This window comes from Oryzias melastigma, linkage group LG21 (genome assembly GCF_002922805.2).
Source record: "Oryzias melastigma strain HK-1 linkage group LG21, ASM292280v2, whole genome shotgun sequence".
In the NCBI taxonomy this organism is placed as follows: domain Eukaryota; kingdom Metazoa; phylum Chordata; class Actinopteri; order Beloniformes; family Adrianichthyidae; genus Oryzias; species Oryzias melastigma.
Genome location: NC_050532.1, coordinates 27,743,116 through 27,761,167, shown reverse-complemented (window position 1 = coordinate 27,761,167; position 18,052 = coordinate 27,743,116). Strand labels below are relative to the sequence as shown.

At 42.9% G+C, this 18,052-nt stretch overlaps 1 protein-coding gene across 5 annotated transcripts in view; it reads right to left on the bottom strand.

Annotated features, from left to right (window-relative positions):
- pard3bb (par-3 family cell polarity regulator beta b) overlaps window positions 1-18,052 on the bottom strand; it is a 164,741-nt gene that overhangs the window by 5,041 nt on the left and 141,648 nt on the right. For all 5 annotated transcript variants that reach the window (XM_024286436.2, XM_036209561.1, XM_024286437.2 and 2 more), the window contains one exon: window positions 11,453-11,529. In XM_024286436.2, coding sequence (XP_024142204.1) covers window positions 11,453-11,529 — 77 coding nt within the window. The remainder of the gene's footprint in view (window positions 1-11,452; window positions 11,530-18,052) is intronic.

The window sequence follows — 18,052 nt, the reverse complement described above, 5'->3', positions numbered from 1 at the left end:
ATAAAAACATACAAATAAACACAGTAAAGTACACAAACAGAAAAGTACACATAAAAACAGAGAAAAATGCACAAATAAACACTAAACACACAAACACAAAAGAGTACACAAATATACATAGAAAATATGTAAAAAAAACACAGGGAAAAGTACATAACTAAACACACAAACACAGAAGAATACACACAGATAGAACTACATGAACACATACATAGACACCCCTTCTCACACACAAATACACACTTCTGTAAACTCTCACACAGTCTGAGCTTTAAAACATTTAGAGTCAAGTCTCCGTCTGTAGAAATTCAATTTTCACACTCAATAACCCCCCCTACCCCCCCCCCCAAATTGAAAACTGAATCACAGCTGGAGGGGGTGGGGGGTTGGGGGGTGTTAGGGTTCAGACTGAGCGAGGCGTCCGCTGATGTTCAGGTCCAGAAGAACCCTCAGCAGAACCGAGGACTCGTCTGAACGTCCTCCACCTGCTGAGGAGACGACACCTGAGCGCCTCAGCGCCGCAGACGGAGCGTTCCCGGATCCGGACCGGAATCCGAGATCGTAATTGGAGGATTGATCTCCGTGTTTGGGAAGCTTCCTGTTTTCAAAGTAAAACTAGTGAGTTTCTGCAGTTAAAAAAATTAGAGTAAAGTTCCATTTACTGACAGGAGTTCTGGGGAAACAAACTGGCTTCAACTGTCAAACACTTTGGCTATAAAAACGTCTCATTTTGACCTGAAATAATATATCCAATAAAAGTATTTGTCATCAAAAATACATCAAGATATAACAACACATGATACATGAGTAGTTTTCTTTTATTTTCAACTGTGGTTTATGTAAGAAATCTAAAAACATGCTTGAAAATGAAAGAAAAATTAGGAAGTTGAGAACAAAAAATTCCTAAAAACCAAATAATGATACTGGAGACTTGATCTTTGGTCCGCCCCTTCCTGGACATGTATGACTTTACCCAGAAAACTATTGAAAACCCTGTACTACTTTAGCCCAGGTGACAATCACCTGGCGATAGTTTCTAGAGTTAACACAGGAGCTTTGGATCCAGCGTTTACGTCCTTTTAAATCCAATAACTCCACAACAGTTTATGTAATCAACAGAATTCCAGCGGATTCTGAAGCAGCCTGGATACACAACACGAACACAACGTGTACACCAGGGTCTGTAACCTTCAACATTAAAGAGCCAATCAGGTCGATTTCTCACCAACCACGACTCATAAACTCTTACAAAGATAAGACTCTCCTTTGTATTCGTTTAATCTACTATTATTGTAAAGATAAATACATTAACATTTTTGTGCATAAATATTACAAGAAAAATTGCTTTTCTTTTCAAAATATGAAAATACTTTTGACATGACTCCCTTTCAAAATAAAAGATCATCAGTGATAAAAAAATAAACACTTTATACAGTTTATTTGATAGATTTTGGTGGGATTTCATAAACTTAGTAATGTTAAATTAATTAGGATCTAATTAGCTCAATTCAAACCCTTGAAACCGTCAGCTTTCTGATGCGGCGTGTGTGAATCCTGGTTGTGTTTACTGACCTCGTGTTGGTTGGAACGCGGCGCTCTTTCTAATTGTTTTAGAGCGACTATGAAGCTTTAATGCCTGATGGAGCATTATGGGTAATGTAGTCAGGAGCCTGGTGGAGTGATACGTACTATTCTTCAAATGTTTATGAATTAGTTGAATAAAGTCTGTTCTGTTTTGATGACTGTGCCTCATAGAAATATAGGCCACATTTTAACATGAAAAACATTTGAATGTTTTTAACTAAAGGAGCCACAAGGGGGGGTCAAAGAGACCCATGTGGCTCCGGAGCCTCAGGCTGCTGACCCCTAGACTACACTAACGCTACATGTTGCATATGCAGCAAAAGTTTTTTTCTGCATCAGAATCCGTTGGAAATATGTTGTCTTAATAATAAGCAGTTTTTCACCAATATGCAACACTTTACATTCATAATATTCACCTTGTTTACTCGGTCGGCGTTTTTCTCTGCGTCAGAATCTGACTGAATTACAATCATTTTATTAACAGTCGGAGAGTTACGTGGCTCAAATAACACGTGGTATTTAGACAGATCCAGTGCTAAAGGGTTAAACATGTGTCTCTACTGCGAAGCGGATCTGTCATGTGACAGGAAGTCGTAGTAAGACGATGTTTATCCTTTAACGCCGTTATAAAACGGCGTTCACGGCTGTTTATTATCAGAGTAACGCTTGGAACAAACTCACAACATCCTCTCAGCCCGGACGAGCTTTGAGGGTCACGGGCTTCACACTGGACACAAACACCTGAAACCAATGTTCCTGCTCTCCAGAATAGAATAGAATAGAATAGAATAGAATAGAATAGAAAGGTATGATGGAACTTTACCGCATCAGTCCATCGGTTCTGAACGGGTCGGTAATGTTTGGATGGAGAGAGAACTGACGGGCTTTAGGAGGAGTTCAGCGTTTGATGGAAAAACCAACAATCGTGTAACTTTAGGATCGAGAAAACACTCCAGAACCAGGAAATGACTCTCTGATCTACGCGGACACATTCCTCACATTGTTTGGAGTTCATGGAGAAAAACAGTCCAATCAGTTCTCAGATGTGAAACGAGATACGAACAGGAAGCACGTGTTCAAGCTGAGCATGATAAGCTCTAGACGGGACTACAGGTGGTCTTTGTTTCACCGCCGGAGAAGATGGATGGGCTGAAGGGGAAGATTTAACTGAGAGGGAAAAACAGACCCAGAACTCCACCTGAAGGTTTGCTTTAGGAGGCGGAGCTCTGAGCCGCCGAAGCGTTTCCCGTCGTGCGTCTGAACGCGTTCGTTTGTCAGAGACGGCGCTCTGTTTGTTCAGCTGCTGGACGTGCGAGCCGGTCCTCAACCGCTTTTGACCTCCGACCCGCGGCGGTCACATGACACTCCATCAGCCCCACCAAACGCTGGGATGATGGGGGTCAGAGGTTAAGCGAGGGTTTAATCCACCAGGATTGGAGGGGGGACGAACCCAGAGACATGACAGAAAAAACACCACTCGCTAAAACTAACAACCATTTGGTCACAGAGAAACACGGGGTGGGGGGGTCCAGACGGTGTGTACATACTCCAGTACAAGTACTTTTTAAAGGAAAACAGTACTCTTACCAGCAGATATTCTGAACAGTATTTTGTATTTCTGAATCATCTATATTCAGCGAATCTACATTAAGTTTGTTTTATTTATTCTGTCCAACAGTGAAAGCATTAAAGTTGACAACAACTATTTACAATGTTTGAAAATACCAGAATTTAAAAACTAAAGTTTACTGTGTTAGCTTAAACACTTCATCCTAACTGTCCTTACAGGTTAAAAATGGTTACACCTGCCCCGTTCAGGTGACCCTCACGAATGTCGACATCACAGAACGACCAGTGAACCGTGGAGTAAAAATGTTCATGTTACTTTGGGCGAAGGCGGGATACACCCTTGACAGGTCGCCCGCCTGTCACAGAGCCCATGGAGCCGGAGGAACCACAACCGCTACGCTAGCCAGTCGCCGCGTGGACGGCGTAGCGAGCTCCGCCTCTTAAGGTCCAGCAGAGCAGATGTGAAATTGATGCGTGAATCGTGTACATGGAATAAATCTATTAGAGTGTAGTTTGTGTGGACGTCCTGCAGGCATATTGGTGTCACGTGCACATCATGCATGTGCAGCATTTGTACGGTCAGTAAGGAGCCAGTACTCACACCTTACTAATACCAGGAGTCAGCGCTCTGTCTCCCTCTCTGGTCACCAGCGGGAGCTGTCTCAAGAATATTAAACACACTACATCTCCCAGCAGCCCCAGCGCACAGTTCCTGGATGTCGCTCAGTTGACTCTCATTTGCCAAACACCCACAGGACACTAAATCAGCACACAGAGCCTCACTCAGTGTGAAGTATTGTTGTGTCTCCCAACCTGCATTACTGAGCGTTTTGATCTTCTGGTTCTGATCCTGCTTATCCTCTGATTACCTGCTGCCTGCCCTGACCCTCACCTGGACTCGGACATCTCTACTCTCTTCTTTGATGACCCCATGTGCCCGTCTGACTCGGATTTAGCTTTGTGGAAGCTTTATGACATCCCTTAAGGTGGTCGTATGAACCTCAAGGGAACTGAAAGACACCTGAGCTTCCTGTAATCCTTGTGCTATCCAAGACATGTTGACATTGGGAGGGGGTCATCTGGACACAGGATTTTTGATTTTCTCTGGTGTCCGTGGCAGACAGGAAATCCTCTCCACCTTCATCCATGTTTGTCATGGGATGGATAACAGGTCAATGTAAGGCTTGGGTCATCTGGACCCCATAAGAGAGCACGAGGGTTGATGCAACCGCTCCTCTGTGACCCTCCACGGACCTGGACAACCCCAAAAACAGGTACAGGTCAACCCCCCCCATACGGGTTCACGTGAGGAGGACTTTAGCAGTTCATGGAAAAACAATATAGCTGGAACGGTTTTCAAATGATGAGGCAAGTTCAAGAACAAAAAATCTGATGCTAATATCTGCAGTTATTATGTGGTCGATGAGACGTTTTTCTAAGATCTATCCAAGGACACTTTTGGACAATTTGGAGCATCTATTTACCCTGAATCAGAGTCCAGCCACGAGAAGGAAAAACATAAACTAGCTTCATTTATGAGTATTTCTGTGAGCTCCATGTTTGGTTTAAAAATAAGTGTATCCACTTGGAAAACTTTTTTGTGTCTATCTAAAGCCCAACACAACTCCTCCACAAAAACCCACCAAATTGTCCAATTCAGCTATAATAAGTCAATCTTTAGGGAAACTTTGTCCCGCTCTGAATGTGATCCAACCATATCAAAACCAGCGCAGAGGGAACGCCGTAATCTGCTAACTCCACGTCCACGTCTCAGAAGAGCAGAGACTCTTCTGCAGCACGGAGGAAACTGTTCAAATTCAGGCAGATTTGAGTTTGTAATCTTCGTCTCAAGAGGACAAACTGATGCAAATGCAGGCCAGGTAGTCAGGATGGAGGGCCAGAGGGAGGTTTCAAGGTGTTCATAAACAAACATCCCACTTTCCTTCATTAGGGACTGATTTGTCAGCTCAAACAAAGAGAAATCGCTTCTTTTCTGACCTTTCTTCCAAATCTCCTCTCTGTGTGGGGGCAAGAATCTGTGCTGAGACGTGCAGGCGGCGGCGGAACGGCAACAAGACGACCACGGAGGACTTACATCTTCATTTGTATGCTCCAGAAAAGGCGAGGAGCAAAGGACAGAGCAGAGGTAGATGAATTTAAAGTGGATAACAAGGCAGAACAAGCAAAGACAAAGAAACGTGTCCTCCGAGTGTCGAGTCGCAGGGAAAACAGCCGCCAGACAAAAGCTCAGGAAGACTTTCTAACGTCTGAGAGGTTCAGTTCAGGTTCTGAGTTCAGGTTCTGATCCAAACCAAACAGCAGTCGCCGTTTTCTAATTCTGTAGATTCATCATAAGATCTGCAGCTTCATTCAGTTTAACTCAGACGGAAACATGAAGAGAGGATTCAAAACTGGAGGAAGAGAAGATGAAGTCGTTTTTAGACACACATGATGTGAAACACAAAATAACAACGACAACAAAACAAGATGAGGAAAAAAACAACAATAGATGGAGGGGGGGGGCAGAGACGCCGTCCAATGAATGAATGAACTGAAGGTCGGAAAGAGGAGAAAAAATGATGCTCTTTTAGAGGAGTACACACACAAATACGCACGAGCACACACAAATGCACGTGAAGAAGAACAAACACACATACATGCACACACTCATATGCAAACACACATACGCAAAGTCACATAAGTACAGTAACAAACACATGTACACACACACACACATGCGCGTTTGTGCACACAAATGTTACCCACACACACAGAGTAACGTACAGACTCACTAATATAAACATACCACACACTCTAATGCACAAAAACAAGTACACACAGACCCATATAAACGTACACATTCAAGTAACACACCCATACAAACACACACTTACGCACACACTAACGTGCACTTGTTCAGTCGTTTCTTCTCCTGTTTGTTCGGTGAACAGGTTAAATCGTTTCCTATTTGCATGAATCTAAATCTGTTTCCATGTTAAAGTTACAGGTAACAGTAGAGCTGAGGCTGAATCGCCATGGTTACTGTAATTACATTTGCTGAATATGTGATGTTTTCTGTGATATTTCTGCTGCTCGGATATCATTTACTTTCACTCCTATTTTATTGATTCTTTTTTCATGGGCGCATATGAACCAGAGCAATTTCCTGTCAGGGATTAATAAAGTTATTCTGATTCAAACAGACCACAAATAAAGGAGGGGGGGTGGAAACAAAGAGAGAAAAAGCAGAAATTTTCCTCTGAACTGAGGGACGAGGGCCGTCCAGATGGTAGGAGACTGTTGCCTCGGAAACACAGAGAGGGCAGAACAATGGGGATTTGGAGTGGTGTTTAGCATCCCATCATAACGCTGCCATCCGCCTGAAAGCTGAGCAGAAAAGCTCCGGAAGGAGCCGCGGCGGCTGGATCTTAAACGCCAGCTGATTAGCAGCTGATGGGTCCACAAACATCAGAACCGCCTGCTGTGAGTCTGCAGCTCCCAGGACCAGACCCCCCCCTCCAGAAGATCAACCAACAGCGAATCAGTCTAACTCATGAGGAACGACGTCCTGAAATGATCACATTCATTCAACCTGATGGATCACTAATTATTGCAGAGAAATGAGGAATTTATTGTTGAACATGGCAGACCGATGACTACAATCTAAACTCACCGAGACCACCTTAAACCTTTATTAAATAATCTAAACTCACTGAGACCACCTTGAACCTGTATTCTTCAATCTAAAGTCACTGAGACCACCATAAACCTTTATTCTTCAATCTAAACTCACTGAGACCACCTTAAGCCTTTATTCCTCAATCTAAACTCACTGAGACCACCTTAAAACTTTATTCTTCAATCTAAACTCACTGAGACCACCTTAAACCTTTATTCCTCGATATCCCAACAGGTAAAAACGAGTTATAAGATGGTGAAAAATGTCAAACTTGAACACAGGAAATATCCAGGTCAAAAACCACATGGTGAGAAGAGAGAAAATGTTCAAGTATGTTTTTTCTACGCTGTGAGTGACGGACAGGTCAGCTAAAGTAACTAAGTACTAAGTAACTAAGTACTAAGTAGAGCTGGGAATCTCAGTGTAACGGACGATACGATCCGATTCACGATACATGACTCACTGATAGGATCACAATATGACAAATATTTCAGTAATCAATATTTTACATTGGCAATCTATGAAATATCATTTTGTAAACAACTATAAATTCTTGTTTACCCTGAAACCTTTTTTTAGAACAACTTAAAACATAGTATATTAATCTAACGTTTTTTACGGCGTTTTCCTGCCCTGGTTCTTACTGGGCCCTCTGGCATAAACCGGTACCTGTTCTATGCCGTTTACCCGGTCTTCTCCTCTCTCAACTCTGCAGAATCACTTCCGGACTCACAGTGTATATTAACTGGACAAACCAGAACTCTTCCGCGGAACACGTCGGGGAGAGGTCCATATTCTGATCGACTATACCATCTATGGTCAAACTTGTAAAAGTGTTTCGGTCAAACTTGTAAAAGTGTTTCAGGTAAATGTATTATTGTTTTGCACTTCCCGGCCACCGTAGAACAGCATCAACTCCTCAAGAACATCCGGACGGTTCCCTCTTGGATCCTCTTCTCCCAAACGCTCCCAGCGTTCCAACGGTTTAAACGGATTTAAAGGTAAATGCTAACACGCTGGAACTAAAGTGACTCGTTTGTCTTTTTGAAACGAGCTCAGCCGGTGGAGTTGAGATCGTTTAAAATGCATGAAAACACAGACTCTGTGTCTCCAATGAGTTTTTGACATTCTTGGATCCCTGAACGACTAACAAACAAACCCGGAGAGTCCAGGAGGACGGAGAGGAATGAGGGGGAAACGGCGGCACAATGGGCTGGATTGTGCCGCGGCCATGAAGTGGTCTGGGAAACTCTCAGGACCGGTTGGGAGGTCCTCTCGAGTGAGATGGAGGGAGACTCTCTCCTCAGACTGCAGAGACATTCAATGATGTCCTTTTCACCCCGAGTCCAGAAGGAGCAACAATGAGGAGGGGGGCGCTGAGAGGACGGAGCGATATGAAGTAAAGGACAGTGAAACATCTGCTCTCTAATCACCAAACATCTCATTAGCATTATAATGAGGAAGTGGAAGCCTCTTCTGGAAGCTGGGAAGCTTTCTGATTGGCTGCTTTGATGTGGCCGGAGCAATAACAAGGATAAATGGGAAAACGTCTGAGGCTAATCTAATTGGGTCAAGGCCATTTCTTGAACATCGTTATCAACAGATATTCATGGCGGTCAGAGTGATGTCCTCAATCAAAACCGAGGTTTGGAAGTTCACTGAGGAATCATTAACCCTCAGAGAGGAGATGGGCGGCCGCAGACCGCCGCCGCCTTTCTCTGATTTCTGACTTCATTTTGCCGTTGGTGTATCCGACACCGCGGAGGAATGTGCAGGTCCTTCACGGGTCGAGACCCGCTAATGCTGAGCAAACGCCGGCTCTGATGACCGTCTTCTGAACTCTGACCCAAACACGAGAACTCACCCTTCAGGGTGTGACGGGTCACCGTCCACGTCTGAACTGCACTTACAGTTTGTGTTCGCACACAAACAGTTGATCAATCAGCCAATCAGCATTAAAGACACAAACCGTGGTACTAAAAAAAGCTGTTTCATTTTTACTTTAAACTCTTGTTTCAGTTTTTATACTTTGAGTTTTTACAACACATTCTCATCTCCAACTCCTAACATATTGACTTTTGGTTAAGGGGCCCTCCGACAGGGGGGGGTCATTTGTTGAGGTGCTGGCTGTTGGTCAGTTTTGTCCTCTTTTGACTCCCCTTTTATCTCAGAACATAAATGAAACATGTAAATATAAGCTTTGACTATTACATTAAGAAACTGACTGAAATATGTGATGTTGTGACTTGATTGTTGATTTTTATGTCACAAATAATTGTGGTTAAATCTTTTTTATTGATCAAAAGAAATACTTTTAGTATATAAATTATATATGTATGAGTATTAAAGGCTAAACATGAACAACCTTGAAAAAATCAGATGATAGTAATACAGATATTACACATGTAAGTACTACTGATTGTTGAAGTTTTTGATCCAGTTTGAGACTTTTCTGTCAAAAGTTTTTACTGTTTTTCAAAGAGTTTCAGACATGAAATGATCTTTATGGAACATCTACGTCCTGAAGAAGAAACTTCATCCAAACTCAAAGGAAAACGGGACAAACGTGTGTGTTTGTGTGTGAGGTTACAGTCAGTATAAACATTAATGTTTCTGCAGTTTTAACAGAAAGAACTAAGAGAATTAAGAAACTGAAGATGGTTTTCTATTTTCTCATGTCAGACAATCTTCAGTCCAGGAACAATAAAGTTCAGAATGTTCTGAGGCGATGAAGGAAAAGAAAGAAGGACAGAAAAGAAACGGAGAAACACTTAAAGACTTAAAGAACAGAGTGACTAAATCTCAGGGTTTCGTCTGACGATTAATCCTTTAGATTCAAATGTTTCTGTCTGAACCTGAAGGAAGGATCTGGATCCAGACCAGACGTCTGGTTTGGTGAAATGTTGGAGAAACATCATCGGCTGTGAGGTCAGGATTTAAACTTAGAGGAGCTACTGTCACAACACAAACACACTGACAGAAACACGCACACATACTCTGGTACACACTAATACAGGTGCTGAGGAACACACAACAACGCTAACACACTCACACTGAGAAATGCACACAGACACACCCAAACAAAAGACACACAAAGCCTAAAATAACACACAGATACACACACTCAATGATGAAAAGCTCACACACAGAAAGATCCACAGGTTGTATCATTTTCTCTGACTGTGTTTTTCTCTTTTTGTTGTTCCTCTTTGTGATCTGTGGACTCAGATGGAAAAACCTCAGAAGGTCTTCAGAGTGGGGGGCTGTGGGGGGTCGTGGGGGAGGGGCTGTGGGGGGTCGCACGGCACTGATGACGGCGTACAGTACCTGCAGACACGCCTCCAGCTGCTATTTCTGCTCCGCTGGTAAAATAATCTGTTGTGATGAGGAGGACACAAACACGAGCCGCCTCCTCTGCAGACGCACACACATTTCTGCTGCTCAGATCTGCAGCAGAACCAGAACAGAACCGCGGATCCTGAAAGAACACAATCTCCTTCTGGATCCACTCAGCCCGTCTGTTTTCCTCTCTCTGCAGCGCCGCAGCAGAAATGCGACGCTTGCAGAAATACTTGGCAGCGTCCTCGTCAGACTTGGCGTGTGAGAAGACTGCTGCCTAGGACTGGAGCTGGCGCTCAGACGTCACGCCGTTTACACGGGGCGCTCCGTCACTCCGGTTAGAGTTACGCAGCGTTCCGCAGTCACTCCAGAACCAAATAATTCCTCCTCTTCCACGATCCAGAGTTAATGTTCAAACGTCCTACAGTTCTGTCCTTCACCTGAACTCACCGACCACAAACAGACTTCTGTGGAGAGAAACAAGTATCATCGCATTTGTGCGAACGTAATTCCTGGTTTGTGCGTAACTCTTGATTTATACGTAATTTCTGATTTGTACATGTGTAATTCCTGAACAACAATCAGGAATTTCGTCCACATAAATCGGGATGATTCTTATTTCTCTCCACAGACTTCTGGTGACAGAAACGGTCGGTTTTTCCGACACGCCTTCATTCTAAAACAACATTACGGCTAAAGATCCGACCGCAGGAACAACACGAGTGAAAGGCTGATCAGATATCACACACGGATGAGATCAAAGAGACTTCAGGAGACTGGAGTCTGAGGAGAAACAGGAAGAAAGAGGAAAACTCCGGCCGAGGCCTCACAGGAAGACGGAGGTTCCAGATGAGAAATGAGATGCTGACAGAGAGACTGCTGCTGGAGGATGATGGGAGAAACTTGTTTAGGGAACCAGGAAGTGGCTCATCGAGCCGCTTTTCTCCTTCACAATCTACTGGAATGATCGTTTTAATGGTTGAAAAGCTGCATTAAAGATTTTGTGTCTCAGCGTGACCTGCCACGCCTCAGGTGTTAAAGGTTAAAGCAGAACCTGAGCAATCTTTTTAAAACCATCTCAGAACTTCTGACGGAGCAGGAGGTAAGATTTCACTGAGGGAGGGGGGATCGACTTTCACTGCTGTCTGAGTGTGTTTCTCCCATGGGGGGTGATGTGGCTGAGGCCTCCACAGACCCCAGAGAGAAAAGGAAAACCACTTTTGGAGTCGGCAGAACCGAGACAGGCGTCCAAACCAGTGAAGGAAGGAGGAGACGCTGCACCTGGGTAAGGAGGCGTACTGACGCTCCACCTCCTCATAGCGGGGGGCGACGCGGGGGTCGGGGCCTCTGCCTGGAATCTGAGGAGAGAAACAAAAGACATTTTTAGGATTTAACGTTTAAATGGTAAAGATCAGCAGCCTGGGTCATCAAATAACAGAACCAGTGAAGAAACGGAAGAAGAGTCTTCGACTTCAGAGGACACTAAAGCTGCGGTTTACAGAACAAACGACATACCGGATTATTCAGACAGTTGTCCTCATGTAGCAGAAGTTAATCTGGCTAATACACAGCAACAGGCTCAAGTGTTTCACAGATGATAAAGCTGGAGACACGCTGGATTTATGTTCTAATTGGAAAATATCAGTTTTACGACGGTTGCATCATTTTATTTATTTATTTTTATTTTTTTATCCATACCACCTTAAAAGTCAAACGTAGCTGAAGCTAGCGTCTGCTTGTTAGCATCCAATTGTTAGCGTCTGCTTGTTAGCATCTGCTTGTTAGCGTCTGCTTGTTAGCGTCTGCTTGTTAGCGTCTGCTTGTTAGCGTCTGCTTGTTAGCCTCCACTTTCATCAAAAAGTACAAACCACCCGCAAACATTTCACAGAGAGCGAAGGTACAATCAAATTAAGTTGCTTTTTTGTGGAAACTTGTAAATATGAGAATTTTCTTACAGCAAGACTGAATTAGCTTCACAAACTTTAGCACAGAAAATGTTCCTTTGTGTTGAAAAAAATCCCAGGATTTATGCAAAGACTAAATATGATCAAACGTTTTGCCCTGAAAGATAATCAGAGTCTGGATTGATGTTAAAATGGGGGAAAAAAATCATAAAATGTTTCCTTTATGAAATTAAAAAAAAAAAAAATTAGGAACAATTTCACTAAATCAAGAACTTTGTTTCATAAAAAAATGAACTATTAAAAATTCAGTTAAAAAAAAATCAACATTTTTAAAATGCATTTATTGTAGAAGAATTTGATTTAAAAATAGATTTTTAGAACCAGGAGACTTCAAACACCTGTTGACTGATTTGATCTGTTTTGGAATAAAAACTAAATCTCTTCATTAGATAAATGTCATGTTGGATCGACGGTGCGTTCACAGTCATAGAAGCTGCGCGTTCAGAGGAGAACTGTCTCTGCAGGAGTTGACATGATCATGGATGATGATCCTCTGCTGAGAAGATCCCAGCATGGAGGCAGATTCCAGAGACGGAGACGTTCCTGTGATGAATCTGAACGTTTATGAACCAGAGAAGACGTCGAGTCATGAACCACAGAACACGCATGATGAGCCTGAACGCTCCGTGTTTAAACTTCCGCCTCCTCCGGGGATTGTCATTCCCGGGAAGGAGGCCAGCATCCGTATGACACAGACCTGCTGCTCTCCTCTGAACATCCGTCATTCAGGTGGAGCAACATCGGGATGTTGAGAGGAGCAGAGAAGGAGGAGGAAGTATTAGAGAGGGAGTAAATGAGGAGTAAAAGAGTTAGAGTGGGAGGGGAGGACAGACGGGTGGAGGAGGAGGAGGAGGAGCAGAGATGAGGTGGTTTTAAAACAAGAGAGCAAATGAAGTGAAGACGAGTCGGAAATGAACGACAGGATTTAAACGAGACGTTTGAGGAGCAGACGGAGGATGAAGATGAAGATCAATGACAGAAACTGTTGACAGAAACTCGGATGAAGGAAACGTTTCCTATTCAGGAGGTGAACGTGGAAGATCTCAGCTGGACAGGAGGGAAAACGGTTCTGAAGGTCCATCGTCTGAAGTGGACCTCCTCTAAGGCCCGGCAGAGGCTGAACTTCCTGTTTCAGTTAAAGAAGTTCAACCAGGAGCAGCTGATTATCTCCTGAACACAACCGTCACAGTCCGGTTTGGATCTACCAGAACACGGCAGAGACCGACTGCAGAGAACCGTTAAGACCTGTTTAGACTCCTCCCCCCGCCGCAAAGACAGCCTCCTCCCCTGAAGCATCGCTCGGACAGACGCTGAACATCAGAGAATAAAACCACAAACAGGAACATCGACTACAAACCTGCAACCTCCTGCACGTCTGAAGTGAATAAACTCTGAACGAACTCCAGGAACGCAGCATAAATCTGTTTACATTTTCATTTCACAACCTTTATTTTTTAAACTTATTAAAGCTCGATGTTGTCTTTCTACGTGAGAACAGAAGTGGAATTCCTTCTGTGTTCATTCATAGTGGATTCAGCTACAATAAGATATCAGCTCCATCCAAAAGCCCTTCTTCAGACTCTGAACATTCCTGTTACGTCTGTGATTGTTTGGGGGATAATTTGCATTATTTATTTTTTTTTTATTAGCCTTTTGTCATCGTTCTTGTCCGAAAATAGAAACTAAAATTGAAAATTGATTGCGTTGAATAAGGAGGAGGTTGTTCAAAAACTGTCCTGAAAAGAGGCTTGAAAGTGAACCTTGGTGTGCTCCTCTGCAGTGGGAAAGCACAGACCGCTCACACAGAGTTACACAGAGCTGTAACTTGAAGAGATTTCATAATCCGGTGAGCTTTGAAATTCTATTTCTTTAGATAATTATAGAAGATTTCTTCCTTTTATTTTTGTCCTAAAAACTAATATGCATTTTGTTTTGAATGACTTAAAGTCCAGCTATGACATATTTTTTTTAAATTTAAATAAACGTTCCCAGTAGTGTTTTAATTATAATTATGAAGTTTTGAACCAAAATCCCACAACCTGAATGTCTCTTCGTGTTGATCTGAAGCCTGTTTCCAAAATCTGCTCTGAGGGGGCGTGGCTTAGTAGCTCCGCCCCGATTTAGAACGGACAGAAACATTCGTTCATTTAGATGTAACTCCACACATTTCAGGCTGTGTACTTTCAAAGTGAAAGAGGTCAAACTTTGTCTCTTATTTTGAAGGAGAGCCTGCTCCTGAAGTGACAGAATCTTCTGGATTTTCTTCTGCTTCATTACGAAGATTGAAATGGATGAATCTGAGTCGAAGAGGGGGCAGCCCAGAGAAAGGAGCTGCAAACGTGGGGACGGGGGATGAAGAGGTGATTCAGAGGTGAGGAAGACGAACGATGAAGGAGTGCCCATCACTCAGAGGAAAATTCATTCCACTTAGAGGCTTTAATGAAGTGAAGCAGCTGGAGAACCAGCCATCCCACAGCAGATGAAGAGGCTATTCACCTTTTTACTGAGAGCTTTCAATGAGCCCCCCCCTCAGACGTGTCCATCACAATCCTTCTGACCCCCGCAAACTGTGAGTGTGCCGGGGGGGTCGGAGGAAGCGTCTCTGAACAGGACGGGATGAGCGTTCGACAGCGTCTTCCTCTCCGCTGCTCGCCACGCCATGAAATGGTTTTTACTACACCATTACCCCCAGCAGCGGCGCTCCGGGAGCAACAGGAAGTGCATTTTCCCGCCTCTCCAACATTTATCATCAGTGATCAAACAAATGAACTCATGAAAGCGTTTCTGTCAAACTGAAGGATTTCTCAGGTTTATTGTTCCCAACAGCTGACTGCTCAACGTGTTCAGCAGCTTATTGAGTCACAACTAATAAACTTTATAACATCATAGACATAAACGACGGCTACTTATTAGATTATCCTCCAGCGATTGGAATGAAAAGATGTTTTTCATTCATGGTTTTCAAGCAGAAACATATATATATTTAGATTCCCATGTGAAAGCTCCTCCTCCTCCTGTGTTCTGCATCCTGATTGGCAACTAAATAACTAATAAATGAAAACTAATAATTTTAAATGTAACAAATGACAGAGTTGTGTGAATTGATCCAATGTTCCCCTTTGTACAATATGGGTGGGACATGCACGGACTGTAAAGACGTGTCACACTGACACTACGTACAGACATAAAACCTCAGTAATAGTTGTAAAAATTAAAGATGAGTACTTTGTGGATTAACAAATTACAGGTGTAGTACGCAACATAAATGAGAGTAACACTCTATAGTAAAGTAGAATTTGTGATTCTCACCAATAACTGAGTCAGAAACGTCTTTATTAAAGAAACTCTGGAGGTTCAGGGATTTTGTTCCACTGTGACCAAAACCATCCGAGGATCAGAAGAGTTTCTGTTTGCTGCATTAGAAATCAAACAGCATCTGTGTTGTTGTGACGGTTTCTATAAAAAGGTCGTCTACCTTTTAATGGCCACTAAAAACCCAAACAGCTTTTTCATCTACTGGCTCTATTTACCATGAGATGCTCAGCAGGAAGAATCCTCTGGATTTTTGATCAAAGGGAGATTTTTCCTCGTCTTCCTCATGAGTGAGAGGAAGAGGAGACGTGTTAACCTGCTTCTGCTAAAGTTTGGGCTTTTTGAAACTCCTTATTCTGCTTTCACCTGAAAGAAGCAGCGCTGACTCAGGGAGTCAGAGATAAAAGAGTAAATACTGCTGCCTTAGGAACGGCTAAGCCAGCTCTTCTTCTTCTGTCACCGCTCAGCTAACCAGCCGACGCCGCCAGCGCGGCAGAGGAAGTGATGGAGCCGTGAAACATTCAGGTCAAACGTTTTTGTTTATTCCCAAACGCGAGGAGCGTCATTACTGCGGCTTCTCAAGCGCCATCCTGCTGAAATGTCAGCGAGGCACTAGAATAAAGCGTCCAGCATTAAGACGGAGGAACGTTAAATGTCACAGCGCTGTTGATCTGCTGCTACAATTAAGACTACAGAAGGTCAATTTACCCCGGAGCACGCGGCTCACGGCGCCGCCCATGAACGCATCATCAACCGTTCAGACGGGGGGGTGTGGGCGAGGGTTACCGTGTTGGTAAACGGGTCGAAGCAAACAGTCGGTAATCAGAGGGAATCTGTTTGTGTTCCAAGTATTAAAACTGATTAGCAGCTTCAACAACACTATTAAGAAGGCGAACTTCTAGATCCACTTCAGAAAGAAACTCAGCGGAACGTCTAAACCAGCGATGTGCAACCATCAACACCTGAAGATCCATTCGGGTCGATTTCTCACCAACCAAACCCAACAGGAGCCACAGAGTCTTCACTCAACCTTTAGAAAATAAGATTCGGATTTATATTTATGGTTTTGATACTGACATGATGTGTTTTTACGTAAATAAAGCAGAAACCTGAGGACAAAATACGCTTTTTCAAAAAGTATGAAATAGTTTAACTTTTGACAGAGCTTTCCTTTCAAAATAAAAGACATCCTACACCATAGGATCATGTCAAAGCAGCAAATGCAGAAAGAAGTTTGAAGTCACCAATGATAAATAAATAAAAACGGTTTATTTTGACTGTTTCTGGTACATTTCAGCCACCAACTCATAAATATAACCAACAAAAACTAAATCAGATCTAATTAAAGACGTTTCCTACGGGAATTGTTGCCTTCAATCAATAACGTTCAGGTTTTTAGAAAAATCCGCCTAGAAAATGACTAACCAAGCAGAGGTTGAGTTATTTCATTCCAGAGCTGATCTGGATTCTACATGAAGTTCCATGAAGCTTATTTGGTCTTTGGAAAATGTTCACGGAAGTCAAAAAGACAAACTGGAGAAACATTTAACTCCATCAGCTGACGGATGAAGTCGTAACATTTGGAAGTCCAGCCAGAGCTCGAGTCCATGTTTACATGCCAACATATTTCAAGTTAAAACCTGAATATTCATTCCTCATCAGGGATAGACAACTCCGGGCCTCGAGGGCCGCCGTGTCTCCATGATTTACAGAAGTCCTACTCATGACTGATTACCTGGTTCAGGTGAGTCCAATTAGAACAGGCCAGAGCAGGTATGTTTGAAACCATGCAGGAACGCGGTCCTCGAGGCCTGGAGTTGTTCCACATGTTTCATCTCTAATGAAGATTATGTAGAATACGTTCTCCAGATTGCAGACACCTAACCTGCCTCTTATGCCTAAAAACAAATGTTTTTTTTATGTCTAACTTTGATTCTTTATACTTTTCTATTCAGTTTTCTTCTCCACGGTCTCCTTTAGCTTGTTCAGTGCAGAGATGAAACCAGAGATGAAACCAGAGATCCTTCCTTTATCCTTCATTCCTTCATTACTAAACCGGCTTTTGTTAAAGTGAAGTTAAGATGATGTGAATTTAATGAACAGATGATAAAATGATGACTGATTTACCATGTTTTGCTGTCTTCAGATGACCTTGTTAGTAAAATAGCTTTTAATGAACATATTCCCTCATTTAATCGCGGTTTATTACTTTAAGACACACAACCACGACCTCTTTAACCGATGGACAGAAACGTTGGGAAACAGGCTGAGCACTAAAGGTGGAAATGTTAACACTGAACACAAGACGGTGGGTTATGTCTCACTGTTTTTATGACTTTTTTGTCCAATTTGATCTGCTTTTTATTTTTTCACCAGTGCATTGTGTTCTGCATCCTGATTGGCTGTAGAACTTGTCCATAAATCTCCTCCATCCCGTGTCTCCTCCACAGAATGCCTTCAGTTTGTCAAATTGACCTAAATATTTGGTGGTGATCAGATCTTTGTTTTCATTCTGTAATCTTGGCTGCATTTTTCCATGAAAGTTTGAGACTTTAAGCAAGAGAGAAAACTGTAAAAATGTTCATGTCTGTCTGAGAAAAGTAGA